The sequence below is a fragment of the Camponotus vicinus genome, unplaced genomic scaffold (assembly GCF_025532165.1).
Source record: "Camponotus vicinus isolate PSW18456_S1 unplaced genomic scaffold, iyCamVici1.0 SCAF_7, whole genome shotgun sequence".
Classification (NCBI taxonomy): Eukaryota; Metazoa; Arthropoda; class Insecta; order Hymenoptera; family Formicidae; genus Camponotus; species Camponotus vicinus.
In genome coordinates this window covers 4,372,932-4,397,711 of record NW_028141979.1, presented here as the reverse complement: position 1 = coordinate 4,397,711, position 24,780 = coordinate 4,372,932, and the positions used below count along the sequence as shown (strand labels likewise).

Genomic DNA, 24,780 nt, shown 5'->3' with positions numbered 1-24,780 from the left:
GGTATACATTGCAAAGAAACAATTTTTTGGAGTAATAGAAATAAGATGTTTAAAATGTTAAATAGTTTACTCCTTTTTTGAATTCTTTTCTTCAAATTTATAGAACTTAAATCATATTATTAGTACAGAAATATTTATTAATATACAAAGAGAAGATGTAAAAATTATTGAGAAATCGAAAATTTCCAAAAATATTTGTTTATAGTTTTAAACAAATATAAATTTTTTACATCAAAATTATTTTTATTAAGATATTAATTTATATTATTTATTATTTATAATAATATTTATATTAAATATACTAAATACATAATTATACACACAGAATATATTTAATAAATAAATAAAATTGTATTGCCATTATAAGAGATATAGTTTTTATAATATCCTTGAGAAAATTAACTGTAATAAGAAAAAATAAATGATTTATAAATATTATACATCATAACAATAATCGTTGATTAATGCGATTACATTTTTTTTACTTAAGCAATTTATTGCAAATTTATGGAGCTAATGAAAACAGATAAGGATAAGACCACATGTAGATGCATATTTATGCAAATATACATTGATCCGCCAAAACCATATGTCAACCACGAAATAATTATACTTTATTGAGAGTACAGTTACTCTGCTAATTTATATTCTGTCCAATAAATTAATATACAATAGCTCAAAAAATAATGTATTAATATACATTTCACATTAATAGATGCATTAATTTAAATTCCACAAAATAATTTGCGAATTATGACTCAGAAAAATAATTATATTTCTTATTTATTATCCTATTTATCATTTAGAAATTTTTTTTTAGAAAAAATTTTCCGCCTTATCGCTCCAAATCTAAAGACCCTAAGTATTTCTTTTAATCTGGCTCTTTCCCTGAATTAATCTCAAAGATAAACGAAAAGATTAGTCTCGAATATATATAATTGAAGAGACTTTAATTTCACACACGATAATATTTGAAAATATTTTTCTTTTAATTAGAATTCTGGGCGTCCTACGAAACATAAAAAAATCTAAAGATTCGAAGAATATACTAAAACTAATATTTTAAAAACTATCGTGATATTTCATATGGCATTTTGTACAAATCTGATAGTGTATCTTTCACCAGATAATTATATGAATATGAATAAATTAATTAACACTGTTAATGATTAAAACTCTTTTTAGAAAATGAGAGTTTGTGGTCTAAACTATATATGAAAATTATAATAGAATAGATTTCGTTTCGTTTCGGAAATCGATTTTTCATATATTATATAAATTATTCTATATATTATATATTAAAGTTCTGAGAAGAAATTTGAGAAATTTTTTCATATTTCCGACTTTTTTTGATATAACTTTTCAACTTTCCAAAAGTAATCTTAAACGTACAAATTAATTTTAAATTTAATAAGTTTTTATTAAATTTATTTTTCTTGAATATTATATCATTTAATTTTTATATTTTTAAATTGCACAAATTTAATTGTAAATTTAAATTTATTAATTCTAAATATAATTTCTACGAAACTAATTCAACTTTAAAATTAAATGAAATAAAATTTGTATAGAAATAATTCTATATAAAATAATTTGTTAGACAAAAATTAGAATTTGGTGTCTTTTTTTTATCTTTTTTTGAAAATAAGATAATTTTGTAATAATTGTATCATAACAGATAACATCTACTTATATTTCTTCTGATAAATCTAATTTATTTTCAAGTAAAAGTGTGGAAAGGTTTTCTATTTTATCTGCATCTAGTAAGATCGTGCAAAACGTCTTGTATAATAATTCAAACTTATTTATTGGTTGCAGATAAATGATATGGTATAAATAAAAGACACAATATTACTTAGAATAAATATAAATATTATATTATAGAGAAGAAAGTGACTCAATAAGAATTTAAACATATTTTCAATAAGAATTTAAAACATTAGTTCACAACATTAGTTATATAAAAATATAATATTGCGTAATTTATAAAGTCTTATAATTAAAACTTTATATCCAAAGATTTAGCATATTTTCAATACATATAAACTATAATATAGAAGATTATATATGTTCTTTTTGCAGAACAAATAAATAATAATACAGATAAAAATTTTTTTAAAGATTTTCTATATTAATAAAATGTATTCTTTATTTTCAAAAATATCTATAAATGCTACATTTGAAAAAAAAGATAGAATACAATTTTATGTGACGAAATAATGAAAATATTGTAGCCGCCTTGAAAATATAATATTTATAATTTATAAGTCTCAATGAGAGCGTCGTAAACATGAGATTATACAAAAAACAGTGTTTTTAATAGATTTCAGTTTCGTGTTAATTTATTTAAGTTCCTATACGTCTTGGTTTGATAGCTAATAGAATTTTAAACAAGTCGGATGAATATCAATATATGATTTGAATATAAACGGTTTATTTGCATTAGCATTGCATTTCGATTAACTACGAATTAATTAACCATAAATAATTGTATAATAATTATTGATTAAATATATATTATGATTAATTAATTATACTCTAACATTAATTATAAACTTTGTTAAATTGATTTTTATTATGCTATATTGCTATCATTGCATTATAATTATTACGATAAATTAATTTCTTTCCATTATAACGCAATTAAAATAGAAATTATAATTAATTATTATTTTTTCTAGTTTTAATTAAATTATAAATTAAACTTTATGTAATTAAATTATAGAAAATAATAAAGTATATCAGAATTAAAAATAATAAGAATTAAATATAAAATAGTTAGAAAATACTAGTGGAAGAGTTTTTTCATACATATTAATGCTGCAATCGTACGTATTTACGAATGCCTGTCACATACAAGAAATAAAGAATATTGGCAACGATCAAATCAATCATGTTTCGAATCCTGGCGGAAAATCCACGTGAGAATTACCTCAATGACAGGTTGGCATTGTCGACGAATTGTTGAAATTTGCAATGGGGCCTTTGGAGATGTCCGAGCTTATTGGCGCAATTTGTTGGGTTGCTCTCACTTGGCATCTGATTGCAAGCAGACTGCAGTTCTCCAGGATTGCCGAATCACACACTGCAGAGTCCTTGTTTCCCTCAGCTGTTCTTCACCGCATCCACTGAGACTACGTGCTCATACAGATCCACAGATATATGCGAAGCATAATATCAGCAAAATATCTAGTAATATCAGCAAAATGAAGAACAGAAATGTTAGCCAGTTATTAAAAGTTGCTGTGAAAAGAGAAATAACATTTACTTTATTTCAAATAATTGCATATATTTGTAATAATTATATAAATTATTTTATACAATTGTCGCACATACAATTTGTATTTTAGTATATATATATATATTTATTTATTTATTCATAACAATACGTATTATTTCTATAAATATTTAATAAAATTATTAATTTTATTAATGTTTGTACTACATGATAATAGTTGGGCGGAAATGGCTGTGAATTGATATACAGCTAATAAATCTTTAATTAACTGTATGTATGATTTCTTAATTAAAGATTACTATTTGTTCAAGATAGCTCTTCAGCTAAAATTGAAAGATTTCTAAACTTGTTAATTAAATATTAATGACATTTAATAGTTTTTAAACGGATTTAATCAAACATTCTTTTGATTTCGTGTTGGATGCAAAATAAATTTAATTAAACCGCGGTGCTTGTTGATTATTTAATTGTCCCTTTTTTAATTCAATTTATCTTGCAATAAAATACAAGCGCTGTAATCGATATTTATTGGAAGAATATTTTCAATTCCCTAGAAGAACGTGATCTCGAGAACAAAATTAATTAAAAATTCCATTGTGGAAGAATCAAGAACGGGAGGTTGAGTGTCACTGATCAGCATCACAATGGTGGAAGAAATATGTTTGCGCTATACTATAAAATATTTGTAGGGACACATATTGACGAAGATATTTTCATCTTTATCGAAGTTTGGAGGCGCGCAGACATCTAAATCAACACACCAAGTGCAGTGCACTTTCCGTGGAAGCAGCTCGCATTTTGCAAAGCCGCTATTGATTCTGACAGATTTTCGTCCGAAAGAGTCTGTCAAACAAAGCTCGAAACTTTCGGGGAAGATTCTATCTCGGCATCGCAAAACACACAAAGCTAACTTTCTTCGGGATAATAATAATAAGGCAATCTACCGCTCTCGCATCTCAATTGTAACTATGAAATTTACAAGGATAATTGTTTAAAGTTCTGATTAATGAGAACAGATACTAAGGAATTTAATATTCAATTTGCGTATACTAAGAAAGTCGCATTAACACATTCATTAATTATTATTGCGACAGTAACTTGAGTTCTTAACTGATTTGTGACAAATTATTACTGATAATTTATTAATTCATCAATTTCACTCCCTTAACTCTTTCTCTCGTGAAATAATCGACAAACTCTTTTTGTCATTCCTTCAGGAAGAGGCTCAGCAGTGTATCACGGATTATGATCTCGGTACTTCCGTAATAAAAGGGATATTCGTCTCCGTAGCCTCCGAGAGAGCCGGATCACAGTTTGGAAATTCTATAGCGATAACTCGATTTAAACTGAGAGTCAACTCCTGCCGCTGAAACATCGCGAACTGCGTCGGACTTGAAATTAATAGTAACTTCTGTGCTCGCGAGCGTATCTACTTTGACTACATATACGAAGCAAAATCTCGGCGGTAATACGAAGGTAATTTCCATCCAGGGCACTTTGACTCCAATCAAGTTTCTGCGCTGAGAGCCAGCTTTAAATTTCCCCATCTTAGACATCTAACTTCTACCAGGTCAGTGAGCGTTTCTTCCAAAGTATTCAATCCTCATTCCGTCATGCATGTTCTTTTTATTTACATGCAAAATTTTGTATTTCCTTTACTTCCATTAATGCACGATCGACACTATATATCTCTGTATTCAAATTCAATAATATAATCGTTTATAGTATATAATTTTTAGTTTGTTATGTCTTTAATTACAAAGAAACCTTTCGCTTTTCTAAAAAAATCTTTTTACTTTTAATTGAATATTTAATGAGATTTCTTTCTATGCTGAATGTAGTTTCATAATAATATCATGTGAAAAGTAGAGAAGCGATTATGAGATTACTAGCATGTTTCTTCTCATGTTTCTTCTAGAATTTAAAATTACTGCACTTTTATTTAATTAACACATACAAATATTAAAATTACAGATAGGTTTCTCTTTTGCATCATATTTGCATACAGAGGCGAAGAAAGATGTCCGCGAGCGTCCATAAGCTGCCTCGGATGCAAGATCGATGGCCCAATCCCGTATTTTTCCGGCTTGTATTTCCCCGGATTCTAATTCCAGTAACGCCGCCTGACATTTTTCACCTCGATGTTCTCGACTCAATCACGCACATATACATATACATATATGCACACACATATGAATACCTACCATACACGTTGGACCTACCACGTACAATGTTGGACAGCAGTAAATCGGTCAGGCGAACTCACGATTTGAGACCGAAATCGCGAGGCGTAGGTAGGATAACGGCAATGATGGTGATCCAAGGAGATTATTGGAATTTTGCCAAGTCCGCTTCAATATGAAACTCCCATGTCAACCACCCGCCTCCATCTCTTCGCGTTTATCCGATCGTTCGACACAGGATGTATAACTCACACAATAGGCAAAGGAAAAATATGTCAACCTGGTAAAAAGCACAGATGATATAGGAAAACCCGTCTTTGTCGTTGGAGGGCTTTCGTGTCCCCCGCGATGAAATTAAGTTTACATCCCATCTGAATAGATGCAGAACAGAACATCTTTCGGGATAAAGCGACATTGTCACTTCGACAATGCGTGATACGATAATTAAATTTCAGAATATGACATTTCAAATAGAATCTATTAAACTGAAACGCATTCCGTTCTTTGTCGTTTTTGAATTGTTTTTCTTCCGTAGAAAAATATTGTAATGCGTTGCAGCTTTACGCTACAAACAAGAGTTAATATTCTTTTGATGAACGGTATCTCCGATGTTTTGAGAAACGTCTCGTTGCTCCGACCCTTAAACTGCCTACAAAGATTAACGACGAGTGAAGAGGAGAAAGAGATCTCAATCTGCGTCGGGAACGAAGCGGCACGGATTGATCCGGAAATTTCTGGGGTCCGTTCGAAGTGCCCGCGCTATAACGATCCGCCGGATGAATTAAGGAAGGAATGTAATTCTTGACAAACAACCCGCCGAACTTTCCCAGCCCCTTTTTCCTCCGTTCCTGGCGCCGGCGTCTTTCCGCTCGTCTCAAGCTTTTTTCTCATTCACCGGGAGGAAGATTGGCATTCAAAGACCAAAATGATAAACGAGCTATTCTGAATCGAAATGAATCACTTTATTGCGCCTGTTCTACTCGGTTCAGTCTGTTATTGTTAGATTTGCAGAGTAGAATCTTAAGAATTCGTGTGTCTTTCTGTCTTTTCGTCTCTCTCTCTCTCTCTTTCTTTTCTATCGTAATCTTAATTTATCAATATGTCCGCACGCGCTATCGAAAGCCGGATATTTCGTACCGGTGATTTAAAAGGATCGCGGCATGGTTAATGCGCACCATCATACAATGCCACCGATCCATTGTTTTAGTTAAGGAACATCCATTGCCCCGGTTCCGGTGCTTTTCACAGAGCTAGCTTGGTCTATGCTATAAAATGGAGGCTCTAAGTTCATGAGCGACATTAAATTAAATTCACGTGAGGGCTGTCCCGTATTATCCCTATCTACTAACAGCATCCCCGATATCATTGTAATACAACAGTTTATTCAAGAAAAGTTACATTTTCACGAGAAGTATATGAGAGCAAATTTTTGATTAAATAAAATTAAATTGATGCGATGTATCGATTTTTATAAATATTCGAAGACTAAGTTCTCACATTTAAAGCAAACGATTAAAGTAAAAATATATTACATTACTTATATGTACATGTATTTTATGTATAAGATGTTCAGGAATTTTATATTACATAGTCATCAAAATTCACTTTATCTTCTCGCAGCTAAAAGTTTTCCGATCATTATTTAATCTTATGTAACATTTAAAAAACATAGTGTTTGGTTCAAATATCATTTGTAAAATATCATTATAAAATATCTGTCATATCACAAGTCTCACGAGAGAATATTGGCACAAGGAACGTTCTCTTATTAAAGAGACAGATTACGATAATTTATGATCTGGATATGACACTCGTAATAATTCTTATTTTAGACGTTGTCGACGTTTGTCGAATAACGTCACCGTAAATTAGGTAATTTTTCAACAAGATAATCCGAGTAGCAATAATATGAATTATTTTGCATTGTATTTATAATAGGATTTACTATTCAAGGGATTTTACTGTAATCTCGAAAAATGAAGCAATTAATTATTTGATCTTATTAACGATACACAAGTGAACGATCCAAATAAAATTTTGTTTTATGTTTCAGAGAAGAAAATACAAAAATTAGATGTTCATAATGAATAGAATTAAATTTTAAATACTATTTAAAGAAAGCGATAAAAAGTTTAGTGTTCTTTTGAAATATTTAGAATCACCTGTGAGTAATAATTCTATATCTCTTTGAAAATCAAGGCAAAATTTAGAGAGAGAGAAAGAGAGAGAGAGAGAGAGAGAGATCTTTTCAATTTTTAATTATTATTTAATTATTATATCATTATATTATATTATTTAATTATTATATTTATTATATTTCGTGTGCATATGTAATGCAATTTTTCAATATCTTTATATACAATTTAAATCTTATACAACAATATTTCAATTGGTCGATCTAAAATTATTCTCATTCAATTATCGATAAAATAGATATAAGATTATCGATGGATTATCGATAAAATAGATTTTGACAGAGTCAAACGGGCTGCGCGATCGATCTCTCGAATCGATATCTTTCAAATCTATTCAAATTTATCTCGATTCTCGCGGCATCGAAATGATGTTTCGCGCTCTTTCTAAAATTGGCATCTTTGCGGTTACCGTGTCGACGATTCGCCCGCGCGCGAGTTCGGTCCAGATTCCTGCGGAATCCATCTACCCCGCCCGACGCGCGGACCGCTCCTCCCGGATGCGCCTGTCTCTCCCGCGGGCTCCCTCGTCGCGTCCGGTGGCGCGCACCCGGTGGCGCCATCAAGCGTCCGGGGTATCCCGGCGCGTCGCACCCCGTTGCGACAACCATACCACGACGGTGCCCGCCTTCAGTCGTGGGTGCAGTGCGTGCGAGTGTGCAGCGGTCCCGAGAGCTGCTGCAAGAGACCGGCGTGGCTTGGAGTGCGCGCGAAGTTAGGGCCCAGTGTTAACCCCGTCGTCGACGTCGGCGTCGCAGGCTGCGGAGACAGTTCGGGGACAGACGATATCACCCGGGAATCTCGCTCGCGATCCGGGATTATCGGATACGGGGGTTCCAGGCGCGCGGTTTCCGGTAGGCGTGATGCACATCTCCCCGAGGGATCTGCCGCGGATCTCCTCGCGTTCGCCACGTATTTGAGGAGGAAGAGACGACGCCAATTTCGGGAGGTTCGTATTTTTTTTTTGCCAAGCTCCCTTTGCGTAATCAACTCTTGGCGAATTTCATATAAAGCACAAAAATAATGAGAAGCAAAGATTCTCAGAATTGATTGCGCAAATCTGGATTTTAATATATTTCATTTATATAATATTTATTTAATATAATATTTATTATATTAAATATAATATTTTAATTTAATATTTCATAAAATCAAGCTTATATAATATACTGATGCGTAATACTATCATAATAATTGTAAAAGTGGAACTTTTAAACGTCAATTTCTAATTTAATTTTTCGCGCGAATTTAAATTCCGTAATCGCGAAGGGTAATAATCCGTTTTTCAAGAACGCTGTGAGAATGCATAGAGCTAAATATTCATCGTGTAATAATAATCGTGCAATAATCGTAGAAAACAAGAGTTCCCAGATAGAAAGCGGTACTTCGGATCCGCCCGAGAATAACGCTTTAAAACTTATCGCGCGGATTTAAACGCGCGTAAGATATAATCGCGAGTAATTGGAGCAAAGTTGCGGGAATGGCTCGCGCACGCTCTCGGCAGCTGTTACGCTAATCTGAATTCGCATAAACTTTAATCGCGGAAAGCAAGAGCGTGCGGGGATAATGGCGGGGAGATTCACAAGCGATTCGCAATTTCACGCACGGCGTTTCTCCGCGAGAGGAGACGAGGGGGCGAGGGAGGGGGAGGAGGCGAGGCGACGCGAGATTGTCTAAACGCAAGATTCGGCGATTATCGAATGCATTTCGACGCGTGAACACACACGCGATGTCGCGTGGCGCGTTCTTATTTTTGCCATTATATTTCACATCCTTCGGCTACGCCGGATTCAATATCCCGCACCGTGCAAAATCCTTTCCATTGTGTCCGCGCGCCCTGAAACTTTCGCCCCGGTATTCCAATTGGAATTGCGCCGCGATTTTTATCCAAGTTTAATAAACGTCCCAATTCTGAATAACATTCACGAAGAACTTTTAATAGCCCTGGGGAATCCTTTCGATGCCATCGCTTCGTATCGAAGATAGACAATTCGGTTTATATAAAATTGTTCTGTCTTTTTTTACTACTGCAACGATAGGTGTATCACTTGAAAATAAAGTAATAACTTATTTTTCTGATCGATTTCTTTTTACAAATTCATTCAAATATACTTATAATGACATTTATAGGTTCTCATCAATGCAGTCATTTTTCTGTAAATATTCTCTCCTGGAAGGAGAAAGACATCATTTATTATCTCGGTTCACAAATATACTTTGTGTTTAATGATGATTGGAATAACAGATTATCAAAAGTCCCGAGAGTTTTGACGAGCAGCTTCACGTTCGACAGATTCTGTTGAAATATTCATTGTCGGCGCAAAGTACATTCTAGGTCCTTTCAATTATGCGTCCCAATCGAATGCCCCGATGCGCGATACTGAATCCTTTTCGGTCGAAAGAGCTAATGGATTGTCAAGAATAGAAGCTTCACGTGGCTTTGCGATCGTTGGCTCGACCGTTCGGTGCAGACACACAATCGAATGTTTTTAATTCTATTTTCCGCGGACCGTGTTTCGTCCTCTCTGTCGAAACTGAAATAGTTTTCGGGAGATAGACGTCGCTGAAAACAACGTGCCATTTCCACACGATAACTTTTTAATCCGTGATCCACACATCATATGGAATACACATCGCTGTCGATCGATGACGTTATATCATAATTATCAAATATTAAGAGAAAAAACAATGCGTCAGTACTTGAGAAAAAGTCGACAGTTATTATTACTAATAGCGAAGTATAATTTAAACATTTTATAAATTCTTTAATCTTAATAATAATTATAAATTTTGATGAAACTAATTATCATATGTATTAAAACCAATACATAATGATATTAAACACGATCGTCTGATCATGTTGTTTTAATTCCGATTTCAAAGATTTTCGCATGTTTTGCACCATAAATGCAAATAAGCGCGAGAAAAGCTATTGCCAGGATCGTTAATCCTACAGTATCCTGATATGGATTGCCAACCGAGTTCATTGTCTCGATTTCCATCGAATTCGCTCGCGCACTAGAAACGATCCTTATTCGGGGGCACTCGAGCGATCACAAAGAGCGCTATAAAGTAATTTAGTTTTCCGATAGAAAAATAGAAAGGAAGCAGTGTAAAACGAGAACGAAGCGAACTTTAAAGTATGCTGAGTCGTAGAGATGTTTTAAATCTTTTTGGATTGTACGACTGAATTGTGCTCGATACGCGAATTATATGCGCTTTAGGATCAATCGACGGATCTTCCCTCGAATCTTTTTACCACTAATGTCTCATAACATTTAAAAGTTTTGCCTTTATGTGCATTTATTGTAAATAAACGTTTACCATCTTGCATTTCTTAATTTTTCGATTTTTATAAATAAGATGTACGAAATATTCAAAAGAAATAATTATAGAAAAAGAAACTCATGTAAAGTACGAATAACAAAAATCTGAATGTATTTAATGACTCGATATTAATATTTATTTTTCGGATATTTTAAGTACTGCTCGATATATGTACTTTTATATTTTTTTAAATATTTTCTTATTTATCTGTATCTCGAAGACTCTTGAAAAAGAATGATGGGTTTAAAAAAATCTCCAGAGTAATTCGGATATCTCGGGTTTATTAAGCCCGTACTCACCATTGTAAGTCCCTGTGGGATAGAATCCTCTCTCACGTAATCATGAAACAATAAGTTAAAGAAATATTTTCACATATATAGCAGCGACAGTGACAAAATACCTTATTTTGAATCTACATTTTGTAATTCTGGATGCAAAATATTAGCTGCATTTAATCTTCATTTTCTCTTGTTTTCTGCACATATTTAATACATTCGTGAATACATGTTTTAACATTCTATTTTAATCAAATATTTTTATTAGAAATAAAAAATCGAAATTTTTTTACAAATATTGAAAAATAGAAATCGGAATTTTTTTTACAAATATTGAAAACACAATGCTAAAGTTATGTCATACAAACAAGTGGAGTTACTAAATTGAAATTGTTAATTTCATTATGTTGACAATACAGAATTTAATTGAATAGATGTTCTTAGTGCTTATACCAACTTTGCCTGGATCTAAGATAGATTTCAGGTTGATGATAACGTCGTGAGATCGACTCTCCTCGGTCTGCTAATCCGAAATAATATACCGCTGACCCAGTTAGCGGGGCGCAACAGCAATTAGATATTCGCGCGGCAGACGAAGTGGGACCAGGGCGCTGATCGATCCTTCCTCGTCGCCGGGCGTATGTAGGTACTCCCGTAAATTCCTGTCGTTCATATTCGCGTATCAGCCGTGTACATCGACATCGACGTGAATTATACGAAATCATTCACCTATGGGAGAGAGAAACCTGTCTAATTACAACACGACTCGAAATCTCGATATAACGGTTTGATATAATTCGATTTCATGTTTATTGATCTTATAAATAAAGTAGCACCACTTAAAACAGTAATAAACAGACTTTGAGTATTCATGAATATTTTTTTTTATATATGTATTTTTTTAATATATATATTTCTCTTCTCTATTTGGAAATTATCCTACCTTATTATCGTACCTCTTGTGCAATATGTATTATCAAATTTCTTTAAAGATGTTGCGCATCTTCTTTTGTATCCTGTATAATAATTATCGTACTCACATACATTTGATATTAATGAGATTGTTTATTCGAATTTAATTATTCCAATTAAATTATATGCTTATATACATTTTACTAAAAATAAACTATATATACAGGGTGTCAGTACAATTTCTCGCAAAAAAAAACTATAAATAGATCTCGATAAACTAACTAAAAAGTCATGTACCATTTTGAAAACCACTACGTAAAATTTCGAGATATTAATTAAAGAAGATCGGCCAATACATGTAAGCATAAGCGATAATTATGATTCTTCAATTAATTTTCTCTCGCGAATGATTTTCTAGAAAAATTGTCTTTAAAAGTCTTTTAAATAAAACTTTATACGAAAACGGAATACAAAAACTAAAGGAGTATATACTTATTGACTTCTGATGTGTAAGATATCCTATGCTATGTATAATCAAGATGATATTTATATAACACTACGTATAACCAGGGCCGTCTTAAGCATTAATGCAGTGCCAGCAAATAATTGTCGCCCCTCCTTTTTTGGATTGGACAAGGCAGGAGAGACTTATTTCTATAGAGTCAATAAACAGCAATTTTATAAAACTTTAAGCATTTATTCAAATAGGTAAATAAAATTATAGGTAAATGATGAAAAAATCATAATATATCTATGTATCATATATATATATATATATATATATATATATATATATATATATATCATGTATCATATCTATGTATGTATGTATCATCTATGTATCATCTATGTATCATATATATATATATATATATATATAGGTATATGATTATTACTACAAAAAAGCAAGAAAAACAAACATAATTTAACTTATCAATTTAATTATTGAAATCAACATTTACCTTTCTGACTTTTTTAGTAGCAAATTCTTTAATAATGTCTTTTATATATATATTTAAACCTTTAAATATTTCATTCTCTATATTTAAAATAGCTAAAGAATTGAGTCTTTCTTGGCACATTGAAGATCTCAGATAACCTTTTATTAGTTTGAGCTTAGAAAAAGATCTTTCTTCAGCAGCTACTGTTACAGGTAGGGTCAGTAAAATTCTTAAAGATACTGTTAAATTTAGAAATATTGTGGTTAATTCATTTTTTAACATAAATTGCAATACATCGAAAGCATTAAGTTCATCTTCAAAGAAAACTGAAAATATTTTCGATTTCCGTATTAACTTCTATCGCATTAATATCACACTCTTCGAGTGAAGGATCACTCAATTTTATTTGTAGATCCATGTAAGTTTTCAGTCTTTATTTTCCTTATTAAATTCTTTTATAGTATTTAAAAATCCAAACCAGTCAATGAAAGTTTTTTAAGTGTTCAAATCGCTCTTCAACCTTTGAAAAGGCAATGTCTACAATAGTGTAGAAAAAAATATATATACGTGTGTGTGTGTGTGTGTGTGTGTGTAGAGAGAGAGAGGGGGGGAGAGAGAGGGGGGGAGAGAGAGGGGGGGAGAGAGAGAGGGAGAGAGATTTTTCTTTTATAATGAATTATATTGTTAACCAAAATTTGCCGCCCCTTATATTCTGCCGCCCGTGTGCAATGCACACTTCGTACACGCAGTTAAGACGGCCCTGCGTATAACCTTCTATATACTGTTAGGTATACCAACAGAGTCATCAGTTTATGATAGTCTCTTGAAGCGATAAATTCGCGATTGAATGCTTTTGGTGTTAAACTTGACTGATTCAACTAATAGGATAAGGCATTAAATATATAATAAAATATTTATCTTTCTTTCTTTAAATGTGCATACAAAATTGTATGAAGTAACAGGTAACGCTTTTATCTTATAAAAGAAATTTTCTTTAATTTGCAAATCGACTAATTCATTTTATTGTAAATATCATTTTTATCTTTTGCATACATTACAGTATATATACATATTTACATTACAGTATATATTAATAGAAATGAAGACATTTACGTTTGTACTGTAATAGCATGTTTCGACCATTTTGAAATATAGAAAATGTAAAATTTATAAGCTAAATTTCTTTTTGGCATTATAAAATTATTTTGTAATTAATTTTATATTATTGCTATAAAATATTATCTAATTATCTAAGCTATAAAATTATCTATCTTAAAAACGTATAATATTACCTGTGTTTTGTTTTTAAAATATTTTTTTAATGAATGTCTAGGCCCAGTAGGATATGTTAATTTAAATGTGTAATGAACAAATAATGAATAAGTAACATTTTATTCAAAAAGAGATGTGTTATAAAAATATTAACATAGTTTTTTTAAGAATTTTATCCGAATGTTAGGTTCAATTTGCTATATCATAAAAATTTCAAATATTTAATAATGTTTGAGTTCCGTTAATTGTTTGTATGCTTTTAATACATTTCTTACTTAAGGAACAAATTGATCTTGAAAATAACATGTTAGTAAACATACAATCCATATCATGTATAAAATCGCGTTGTTCAGAATATACCTTCATTTCTCACACATTTTAACGCTTAAATTTAATATATATAAGAAAAAGATTAATATTTTCAAAATTTGTTATGTATATCAATACGCAAGACACCCAAATATGTAATTGCATTCGAAGAAATTTTAAAGATAGCTGAATTGAGATAAATAAGAGTTATGTTTATTACGTTTGTCCTATTGAAATTATTTAAATACGTCCTTTATATCTCCTCATATTCAAATCCGAGAAAAATATTTCATATGTCGTTTCACTAAGTTTTATATTTATCTTTTCTAATCATTCCTTTATTTATTAAGCTGTATTATTTTAATTTCTTTTTAAATTAATCGTATTTTCTTATGAAACATTAGTAAATTCTCTTGAAAGTTTTTTCACACAAAAGTCGATTGAATTGCATACTGTTTGTAAATACCTTGTTTTTAACGCAAGAAACGTTTTTTATAGATATCCGAGTGAAATTCAATATGACAATCTTAAAACTATTATTAAGTAGTAATATAATATACCTAACCATAATGGCAATAGCGAGTCCTATCGATGATGAAGAATCAAAAATCAAGGGAATAGAAATCGATGTAGAATCGGAAATCATGCGCAGTGTGTTAAACAACAAATCAAGCAATATATTAGATTGTATATTTCCGTTACATTATCATATAAAGTTAATGTTATACAATGATTATCTCTATAGCGAATGCAAAATCACTTTAAATATTTCTTATGCAAAACAATATATAAGTATTTATGCACCGGAATCAACGCGTATAATAGAATCGACATTAAAGAAAATTAATGGTATGATTTATGAAACAAACATAAGTCGTGGTGAAAACAATACTGTTTTGCTCGATTTCGGTGATGTCTTGTTGTGTGGACTGTACGATCTGTATATAGACTTTATAATCCCAATTAATATCGCAAGAGAGTCTCTCGGAACTCCGTACATAAATAAAGATGAAGAAATAGAGTAAGTAGAAGAATATATGAAATATCAAAAACAAATTGTACATTTGTGCATTCTACGCTTATAATTATCTAAAATTAGTCATTATCTAAAGTATATCATTAAAATACGGTAGGTGGTTAATCGCAACAGGTATCCAGCGAAGAAACAGGTACCAAACGAAAAAACAGCAAATATTTCCATATTGGGACAAGCCAGAATTAAGAATTAATTTTCTTATTTCTATAATGCATCATCCAAAATACAAAGTTTTGTCAAATATGCCGATACGAGAAACTAAATTGACGAACGATAATATGATTTGGACATATTTTCACGAGACTCCTTTGATCTCAATAGATAGTATAGCATTTCTGGTATCCGGTTTTCATCAGATCATCTTTTCGGATGGTGAAACAATTCGTTCATCTATATGGTTTAGACCACAATCGGAACCGCATCTAGAATTCGCGAAAACTGTTATTATTTCCGCTAGTATATATATGCATAAATGGAATATTTACGGGACAGTACTTGAGGACACCTCTGTTTTATTTGAGAGCGAAGTGGATCATGTCGCAATCCCGGATTTACAAGATGCAATCAAACATACTTTGGGTTTCATTTTTTATCGGTAATATATATAATTGAAAATAGATATATTAACTATTTTAATTACATATTATATTATAATCTATTTATATAAGAAATTAAATTAATCTTCAAAATATTTCATACATATAAGTATAATTATTTTTAGAGAAGCAGATATCACTTATAATGAAGAATTAGATCCTGTCGCATACAAAACGATAGTTGCGCGCGTAATTGCACGTGGGATAGTACAAAAATATATTAGCAATCTGTTCAGACCAACTTATTTATGGCTTCATACATGGTTAAACGAAGGATTTAACATATTTTATCAAGCATACATTATCGACAAGGTTATTTTATTACTAATATTATTTGACTACACAGTCAAATAATTAACAGTTTAGCAATGTAGATAATTGTTAAATATATGTACAAATATTTTGTTTTATTTCTTAATTATAAGAAATGATAAGAATCCAAGTCTTTTAAATTTCTAGAAATCTGGTGAAAGAAATTTAATAAGAACTAAAAATATATAATTATATATTAAAATCGCAGAAAAATATATTTACACACTCAAACACACATAAAAACTTTATTCTTAACAATAGCACATAATAATGTCAGTTTTGATGTCTACCATGAATATGCAGTTTTTGATATGTACCAAAAACTTTTTCTTTTGGATTATTTATGATTAGTTATGATTATATCGAATTGATTTTAGGTTCTGCCAAATTCCCGGATGATGGATCTGTTTGTAGTTCAAGTTCAGCATGAATTACTCTATTTAAATACTTATGTTGTTATAAATTCTACTATACAATATAATAGTTATCCTGAAAATTATTTTCACTCTTCTCTTTCTTATATCGAAGGTATGCGTATAACATTGCATAATTAAACAATTAAATAATTATAAATTTCTGAATGTTAATTTCATAAAAAATGAGAAAAGTTATTTATAAACAAAAGACCCTGTACGATTCTTATGGAAATTGAATTTTGAAGTTTGGTGAAATTTGCAGAAACTGGAAATAAATAGTTTATGTGGCAAATCAAAAGTCACAATAAGCGTGATATGGAGCCGTTTCGTCACTACAAGCGTTATTTCAGTACTACTGAGGGAAAATAAATAATATATTATTGAGTAGAATCACGCACAGTTGATTACTTTTATTAATATATAGATATTATATTTACGTGGAAAAAATATACATGCTTGTATATATAGAGTGTCCTTAAAGTTCCCATCCACATATTTCATAAACGGTTCAAAAATTACGAAAAATCATGAAACAGGTGTTTAATTATTTTGAGAGGCTAGTTTTTTAAAGGAATTAGGGAAGTTGTATCCTTCCCCCATCCGAAGGAGGAGACTTAGGAAAAATCCATATTACTATACTTTTTTTAACTAATTATATTTTATCAAATATCAAATAGGATGGCGATAACAGCGGCGATGCAGCGACACACACATTATTTCCGTGTAAATATATAAGTAAAATGTATTAATATATAAAAATGAACTGTGTGTATCATTCTAATATATTATTTACTTTTCCTTAATATCACATTATTTCGATATTTGAATAAATTGACTTGTAACGACGAAACGACTTCATCAACCAATATCGCATTTATATTTTGACATTTGTTTAACTTTTATTGCGTTTTCACATAAACTATTTATTTCCAAAGTTTCAGCAAATTTCATCGAAATTCAATTTCCACAAGAACCGTGCGAGGCCCTCCATTTATAAAATTTAATTTAATTATTATTATTTTTAATAGATTTTATTATAATATTAGCAAAAACAATAATAAGAAAAATATCTAACTTTAAAAAATTTAATTTTTATATAACTTTTATATAGTTTTATATGTAATTTTTTACAATTACAACTATACATGTTTATCTAAGACTTCAAAAAATCATAATAAAATATAAAACGATTTCTTCTAATTGTCTAAAAAAAATTTATTTTTAACAAATATTTCATCATTCAGTATTTATCTATTATTATACATTTTTTCGTTGAAATGTATTTAACAATTTTTTATAGCTGCTTACTTTGATTTAATTACACAAATTTTGTGTGTGATATATTTAGTTTTATTAGTTACAAATATATTCACAAACCTTTATTGCGCATTTCAGTAAAGGGATTTTAAATTTTTTATTAAATTTTTTTTCTTTTAAACATTATAGGATCCATTATATGGCGCATGTTAGAACGAACATTGCCACCTAATATATTTTTAAAGGGACTTAGGAAATATTTGAACAATCAGTAAGTATAATGTATTGTAATGTTTAATAATATACATCATAGAGGAAAAGGAAATCGAAATATATAATAAATTTAATAAGATATTTATCCCATTGTAATGTTTATAAAACATTGATATTTGAAATCTCAAATTTATACTGTTATTTTATATTTATGAATTTTTGTCGAGATTGTAAATTTCAACTTTAGTATTTCTTAATAAATATAAATAGAGATTCATATTTTCTAAATAACAAACAATTCAAATTGAATAATTTCGAGAATCTAGTTTTACAAACATAGAATATAAACACTCTAAAATCTTTGTAATATAAAAATTAATTTATTATTTATTCAGTCACGACGAAAGCTAACATAATTATTAATAAATATATATTAATATATATTAAATAAAAATATATAAATAAAATATAAATAAAATATTTTTATTAAAAATATATACTAAAAAATATATTACATATACGTATATGTTTTTATTATTTTTGTATATGTTCTAAAAATAAAAAAATAAAAATATATATATATATATACATACATACAATTATATTAAAGTTCATAAATTTCTATCTCTGTAGTTATATTATAAATTATAAAATACGATATTAAATTTTGTAAATTATGATTTTCTTTTTAAATATTTATTTATCAATTTTAATATAATGTTAAATCGATCATATTGTTAAATCTTATAGATTCCGTAAGCCTGAAGCAACAACTTCCGATCATTTATGGAACGCGATGGCATTTAAGATGATTAAATTGAATTCCGAGTATGATTTTAATATAAAAAACACAATAGAATTGTGGATTATGCAGAGATGTTCTTTCGAGTTGGAGGTGACGCGAAAATATTCTACTGTATACGTATCGATACAATTTTACAACAAATCAGATGAGAAACAATATCATATTCCTGTTACTTATACTACGGAGTCAATACTTGATTTTACCGTACCTTGGACGAATTTTTTTTGGTTAACACCATTGCGGTCAGAACTGTCTATCAATCTTGAGAGAAATAAATGGATTATTTTTAACTTACAACAAGCTGGTAAATATTGAATAAAAAATATTTATATCTTTATTGTTCATTTATATATATATATATATATATATATATATATATATATATTTCAAGTATATATATTTTAGTACATATATATAATATATATATCATGTTTGTAAAAAACCACTTTATATTACTACAAAATTCTTTACATATCCAAATTCTCAGAATTGTTTCATTATTATTTACATATACATATACATATATATATACATATATATATATATATATATATATATATATATATCATATATATCAGATTAGATAATATATATGACAGTTAAGTTTTAATTAAAAATAATCATGAAATGTATTATATATTAACATAAAGGCTGTATATCTGCGATTCTACATATTACAGCAAGAAATAAAAATTTCAAATATATTGTTAAAATTTCAATATTCTTGTATATATATATATATATAAGATATAACAAAAGATATTACAAGAATATTGAAATTTTAACAATATATTTGAAATTTTTATTTCTTGCTGTAATATGTAGAATCGCAGATATACAGCCTTTATGTTAAATAATAAAAACGGAAGATGCAAACATCTCTAATTATAATAATATATTTAATATTGAAATATCTTTAACATCTTGAAATATGTTTATAATTAATATATATCATTTCAAAGTATTTAATAATCGTCAAAAGTAATTTATTTTATAACAGGATATTATCGCGTCAATTATGATACTGCGAATTGGCGAAAAATTGCACGATACTTAAATTCTGAAAAATATAGTAACATTCATGTTCTCAATCGAGCGCAAATCATCAATGATGCGTTTCATTTTGCGATAGAGAAGAAACTTGAATTTTCCGTATTTTGGGAACTCGTTTCTTATTTGGAACAGGAAAGAGATTATATAGCATGGTATCCTATGTTCAAAGCATTTGAAATTTTGTCGAATATCTTCCCATTCTTGGATTTTTATCCCGAATTCAAGGTATATATATAAAAATATAAAAACAGTTTTTTATAAAATGCCATCCATTACACCAATTATTTCTACATAATATAACGATTTCGTATCATAACAATGAATTTTTTTAAAGTAGATATATGTAATAAACTGAACAAAAAATTAATTATAAATTATTATTTATTTTTTTTTGTTTCAAAAGTCAGAAATTTAAATTCAAAAGGCGCTTACATATGTTCTTTCTTTACATTTAATATAATCACATTTCATAAATTTTGAATTTTTCATAAAGTTATTTTCCTTTAATAATAACTTTAGAATTTATATGCTAATTGATGATCAATTATGTAATTAATAATGAATGTTTTAGGAAATTATAGAACAAAGTATAACAATTATCTCTCTTATATTAATTTTCTTCCGTAGTATTAGAATGTTTACGGTGGTCAAAATATACAAACATTTTGCAGAGAAATTGACTTATATAAATATAAGATAATTTTGTTACATTATACAGGGTTTACCAAAAGTGTGGAAACCCCTTAATATTTCGAAAAATACGCATTTAAAAAAAAATGTTTCATACAAAAGTTATAGGGTTTTATGTGGCGCATTACACAGCAACATTATTATGACCTCGAATAGCGTTGTCAAGATTATGTGAAGGTCACCTCCAACTTTTTAAATGGGACATCCTATATGCTTTTGCATATTCTTGTAGCTTATCTCGAGAGCTTTCCAAAACACTATAATTAAGTTAGTTTTCATTAAGTACTTTCGGAGTTATGAGGCTTGAAATCATTTCTTAATTTTACATAAAATTAACCATAAAATATCTAGTAAAATATTCATTTTTCGATTATCTTGCCTTAATACTTTTATGTACAAAATAATGAGAGGAATCAATTGGTGTAAAGAAAAAACATAGTTGTTTTTAAGAAAAAATATGTAATTTGCAATTAACAATTACATTTTTTTTTTAAAAACAATAAGAATATGCAAATGCATATAGGATGTCCCATTTAAAAAGTTGGAGGTGACCTTCACATAACCTTGACAACGCTATTCGAGGTCATAATAATGTTGCTGTGTAATGCGCCACATAAAACCCTATAACTTTTGTATGAAACATTTTTTTTAAAAATGCGTATTTTTCGAAATATTAAGGGGTTTCCACACTTTTAGTAAACCCTGCATAACACATAATAATCTAATATACAATAATCCACTTGTAAAAAAATGCTTGTTTTATAAAAGAAATTGATACTTAAAATTTAAAATACTTAAAATCTATATTTGATATGCTACAGATTTAAATTAAGAAAATAACTGATCATCTGTTAAAATCATCGATCGATACATCAATATTATGCATAGACTAAAATATATATACAGAGTGTCTCGTAAAGCTTGATCACGCGTTCCTCGGTTCTTGTTTTTTCATTGCTATGTGACACTAGCCTCTGGCATGCCTACGCGCAAAACGCGCGCTTATTCACCTTTTTAATTAATATTTCAATAATTATTGAAAATTGCAAAAATTGGTGCAGAATGGTAAAGCACCTTTCTGTTCAGTTTATTGCGTTGTACCCTGACGAGCGTTAGCACAATCTTACGAAACACTTTGTATATCGATTAGATGTGTTAAGAATCCATTAGATGATATAAAATCCATACCTATTTAGATGATAAAATATACACACAATTATTCACACACAAATAAAAAACTGGTAAATCTGGTTATTATGGTATTGATGCTACGAAGTCACATAAATATTAAAGAAATATAAAGAAAATTATTTAGTAAAAATGTTTATTTGCGCTTACATTATATTTGTTCTTGTAAATAATGAATAAACTAAATATAATGATACTTATTAAATTTTAGAGCGTGCTAAGGTTTGATTTTATGCAGAAATTTGGAATTAAATACTGGAATCTGTATGACGAAAGCAACATCAACGATCATACTAAATGTTTAGAACACGAACTCGCAAAATGGGAATGTATTATAAATAAAAATCCTTGCGAAGAAAAGTCTAGACGTCATTTGAAATGGCATCTAGAAAATCCTAAAGAAAACAAGTAATTCTTTTCATAATATTTTATTCTTTTTATAGGAATATTTTTTTATATTCTGCATATGTTTGAGAAATTAGTTATCTTACTTATATCAAAATATTATTTATAAAACACTAAAGAAACTATTAACACAATTTCGTTAGAAGATTTTTATTTCTTTTCTGGACTGTCTTCTGTAGACTTTTGCCTGGATGGAAGAGGTGGACATATTGTAATGGTTTGAAAACAGCAGATCGTGATACATGGAATAAAGTTTTAAATAATTACATGAAAGGAAATGATACAATTGTAGAATGTCTGGCTTACAGTAAAAATTCTGAAATTATAATCCATTATTTAGAAATAAAATTATCACAAATTTTATTCGAACTCAATCTATCTGATCATCAGCCTGGACTGATGAAGCGAGCTTATGCCTTAAATGTTAATATTTTTCTTTCTGTCATTGAGAGGCATACTAAATATATGCTTACAAGTTTATTATATAATTACAAATCAATAAGACACTGGTAACAATATTATTTAATAAAGCTATACCACACATAGACATGAAGATTTATTGAATGAATTATAAACGTATTGTTTTATTCTTTATAGGAAAGTCAATGAGATTGCAATTTTAATTGTTATAATTAACAATGCGTATTCTAAGAAACAGTTGGAGAAGGTAAATTTTAAATAAATCAAATTTTTTTAAATTTTTATTTTAAAATTTATTTTTCACCATAATTGTTATATATTTTATATAATATTTTTCATGAATTTTATTTATAATAATACTTTACATGTGTGACAGTGCAATTATTAAATACGAAATCATTTATTGATAATAATTATTACAATAATCCATTTTAGATAAAGGAATTCGTAAAAAAGGAGCTGAAAAATTCAATCATTTCCAATGTTGAATACAAGATAGAAACACGCAGGTCGGAGATCGAAAAGCAGATAAAATATTTTCGGTCTTTATTCATATAATTGAATAACTAGATTTCTAAGACATTAACTGTTTAGAAATTAAAAATACAGCATAAATGACTGTGATAATATTTATAAATGTATATACTTAATTATTCATTAATGTCATATAAAAGTTAATAATTGTTTAATTATTTAATTAAATATTAATTGTATTTAATCAATATAATATTAATTGTACAATATAATATTAAAAATATTGTATTGTATAATATTGTATAAAAATATTATATTATATAATATTTTATAAAAATATTATATTACAATATAATTCATATTATGAATATTTTTAATATTACATTATATTACATATTATATTGTATTACTTTTCTGTATTACAAATTTAATACATAGATGTTGATTATATATTTACGTGTGTTTATTTTACATACAGTTACATACATGTACAGGGTGTTTCCGGTATCTCGCAACAAAGTAAAACCATGAGTAGATCTCGCTAAACTGAACTAAAAAATCCTATATCATTTTGCAAGAAGCCACGTAAAATTTCGAGATGTGAATTACAAAATATTTAGGTACAGTGGGACGACCTTTCTCGCGGCGCGCTTCTAGTCACGCGCATTGGCCGATCTTTTTTAATTAATATCTCGAAATTTTACGTGGTTCTTTGCAAATTCGTATAGGATTTTTTAGATCAGTTTAGCGAGATCTATTTATAGTTTTACTTTGTTGCGAGATACTGGAAACACCCTGTATATATTTGAATCATATACTGCAATATTAATTATACAGAAAACTCGACTCTAAAAGATGCTTCTTTTTTAAATAGAAAAAGTTTCGCAGAAAATATGAAAGTTTTTTAAAGTATTGTTTTATTAACAGCTTTATTGCATAGTAAGATCAGATAAATACATTTAAACTCTCGTGTGCATTCCTTTTATCTCAGAATATATATTAAAGAATATATATTAAAATTTTGAAATATCATTGAAATATAAAAAAGTAAAAAAATTTAATTTCTCTTTCTCTCCGTTGCTTTCGCTCTCCTTTTTTCACTGGTTTCTGTATTGTAATAAATTAATAATGACGAATATGTTCCCATCCGAATCGTCATCCGTAACAACTGTATTATTGTGCATTATATTCGGATTAAATTTTGCGGTAATACAAAAACATATGCAAATTATCACGTTGAACACATTAAATTATTTATTTATATTG

The 24,780-nt window shown here is 28.9% G+C and overlaps 2 protein-coding genes across 3 annotated transcripts in view; both read left to right on the top strand.

Annotated features, from left to right (window-relative positions):
* The first annotated feature begins 8,200 nt into the window (after window positions 1-8,200).
* The window catches only part of Nachralpha4 (nicotinic acetylcholine receptor alpha4), a 222,758-nt gene continuing 206,178 nt past the window's right edge, over window positions 8,201-24,780 (top strand). For both annotated transcript variants that reach the window (XM_083105500.1, XM_083105499.1), the window contains exon 1: window positions 8,201-8,562. The gene's annotated coding sequence lies outside the window, so the exon portion shown is untranslated. The remainder of the gene's footprint in view (window positions 8,563-24,780) is intronic.
* LOC145975004 (aminopeptidase N-like) lies at window positions 15,162-23,598 on the top strand. The gene is made up of 11 exons (XM_083105129.1): window positions 15,162-15,670; window positions 15,783-16,280; window positions 16,407-16,593; window positions 16,971-17,121; window positions 18,456-18,537; window positions 19,230-19,588; window positions 20,285-20,562; window positions 22,427-22,623; window positions 22,800-23,129; window positions 23,218-23,287; window positions 23,476-23,598. The coding sequence occupies exons 1-11, from the start codon at window positions 15,168-15,170 to the stop codon at window positions 23,596-23,598; spliced, it is 2,778 nt and encodes a 925-aa protein (XP_082961255.1). The 5' UTR covers window positions 15,162-15,167.

Excerpts from the sequence above, each read along its gene's own strand:
- LOC145975004 (XM_083105129.1), top strand. The coding sequence starts at position 15,168 with ATGACAATCTTAAAACTATTATTAAGTAGTAATATAATATACCTAACC. Across the intron at positions 16,281-16,406 it reads TTGGGTTTCATTTTTTATCG|AGAAGCAGATATCACTTATA; the intron begins GTAATATATATA and ends AATTATTTTTAG. Across the intron at positions 16,594-16,970 it reads AAGCATACATTATCGACAAG|GTTCTGCCAAATTCCCGGAT; the intron begins GTTATTTTATTA and ends AATTGATTTTAG.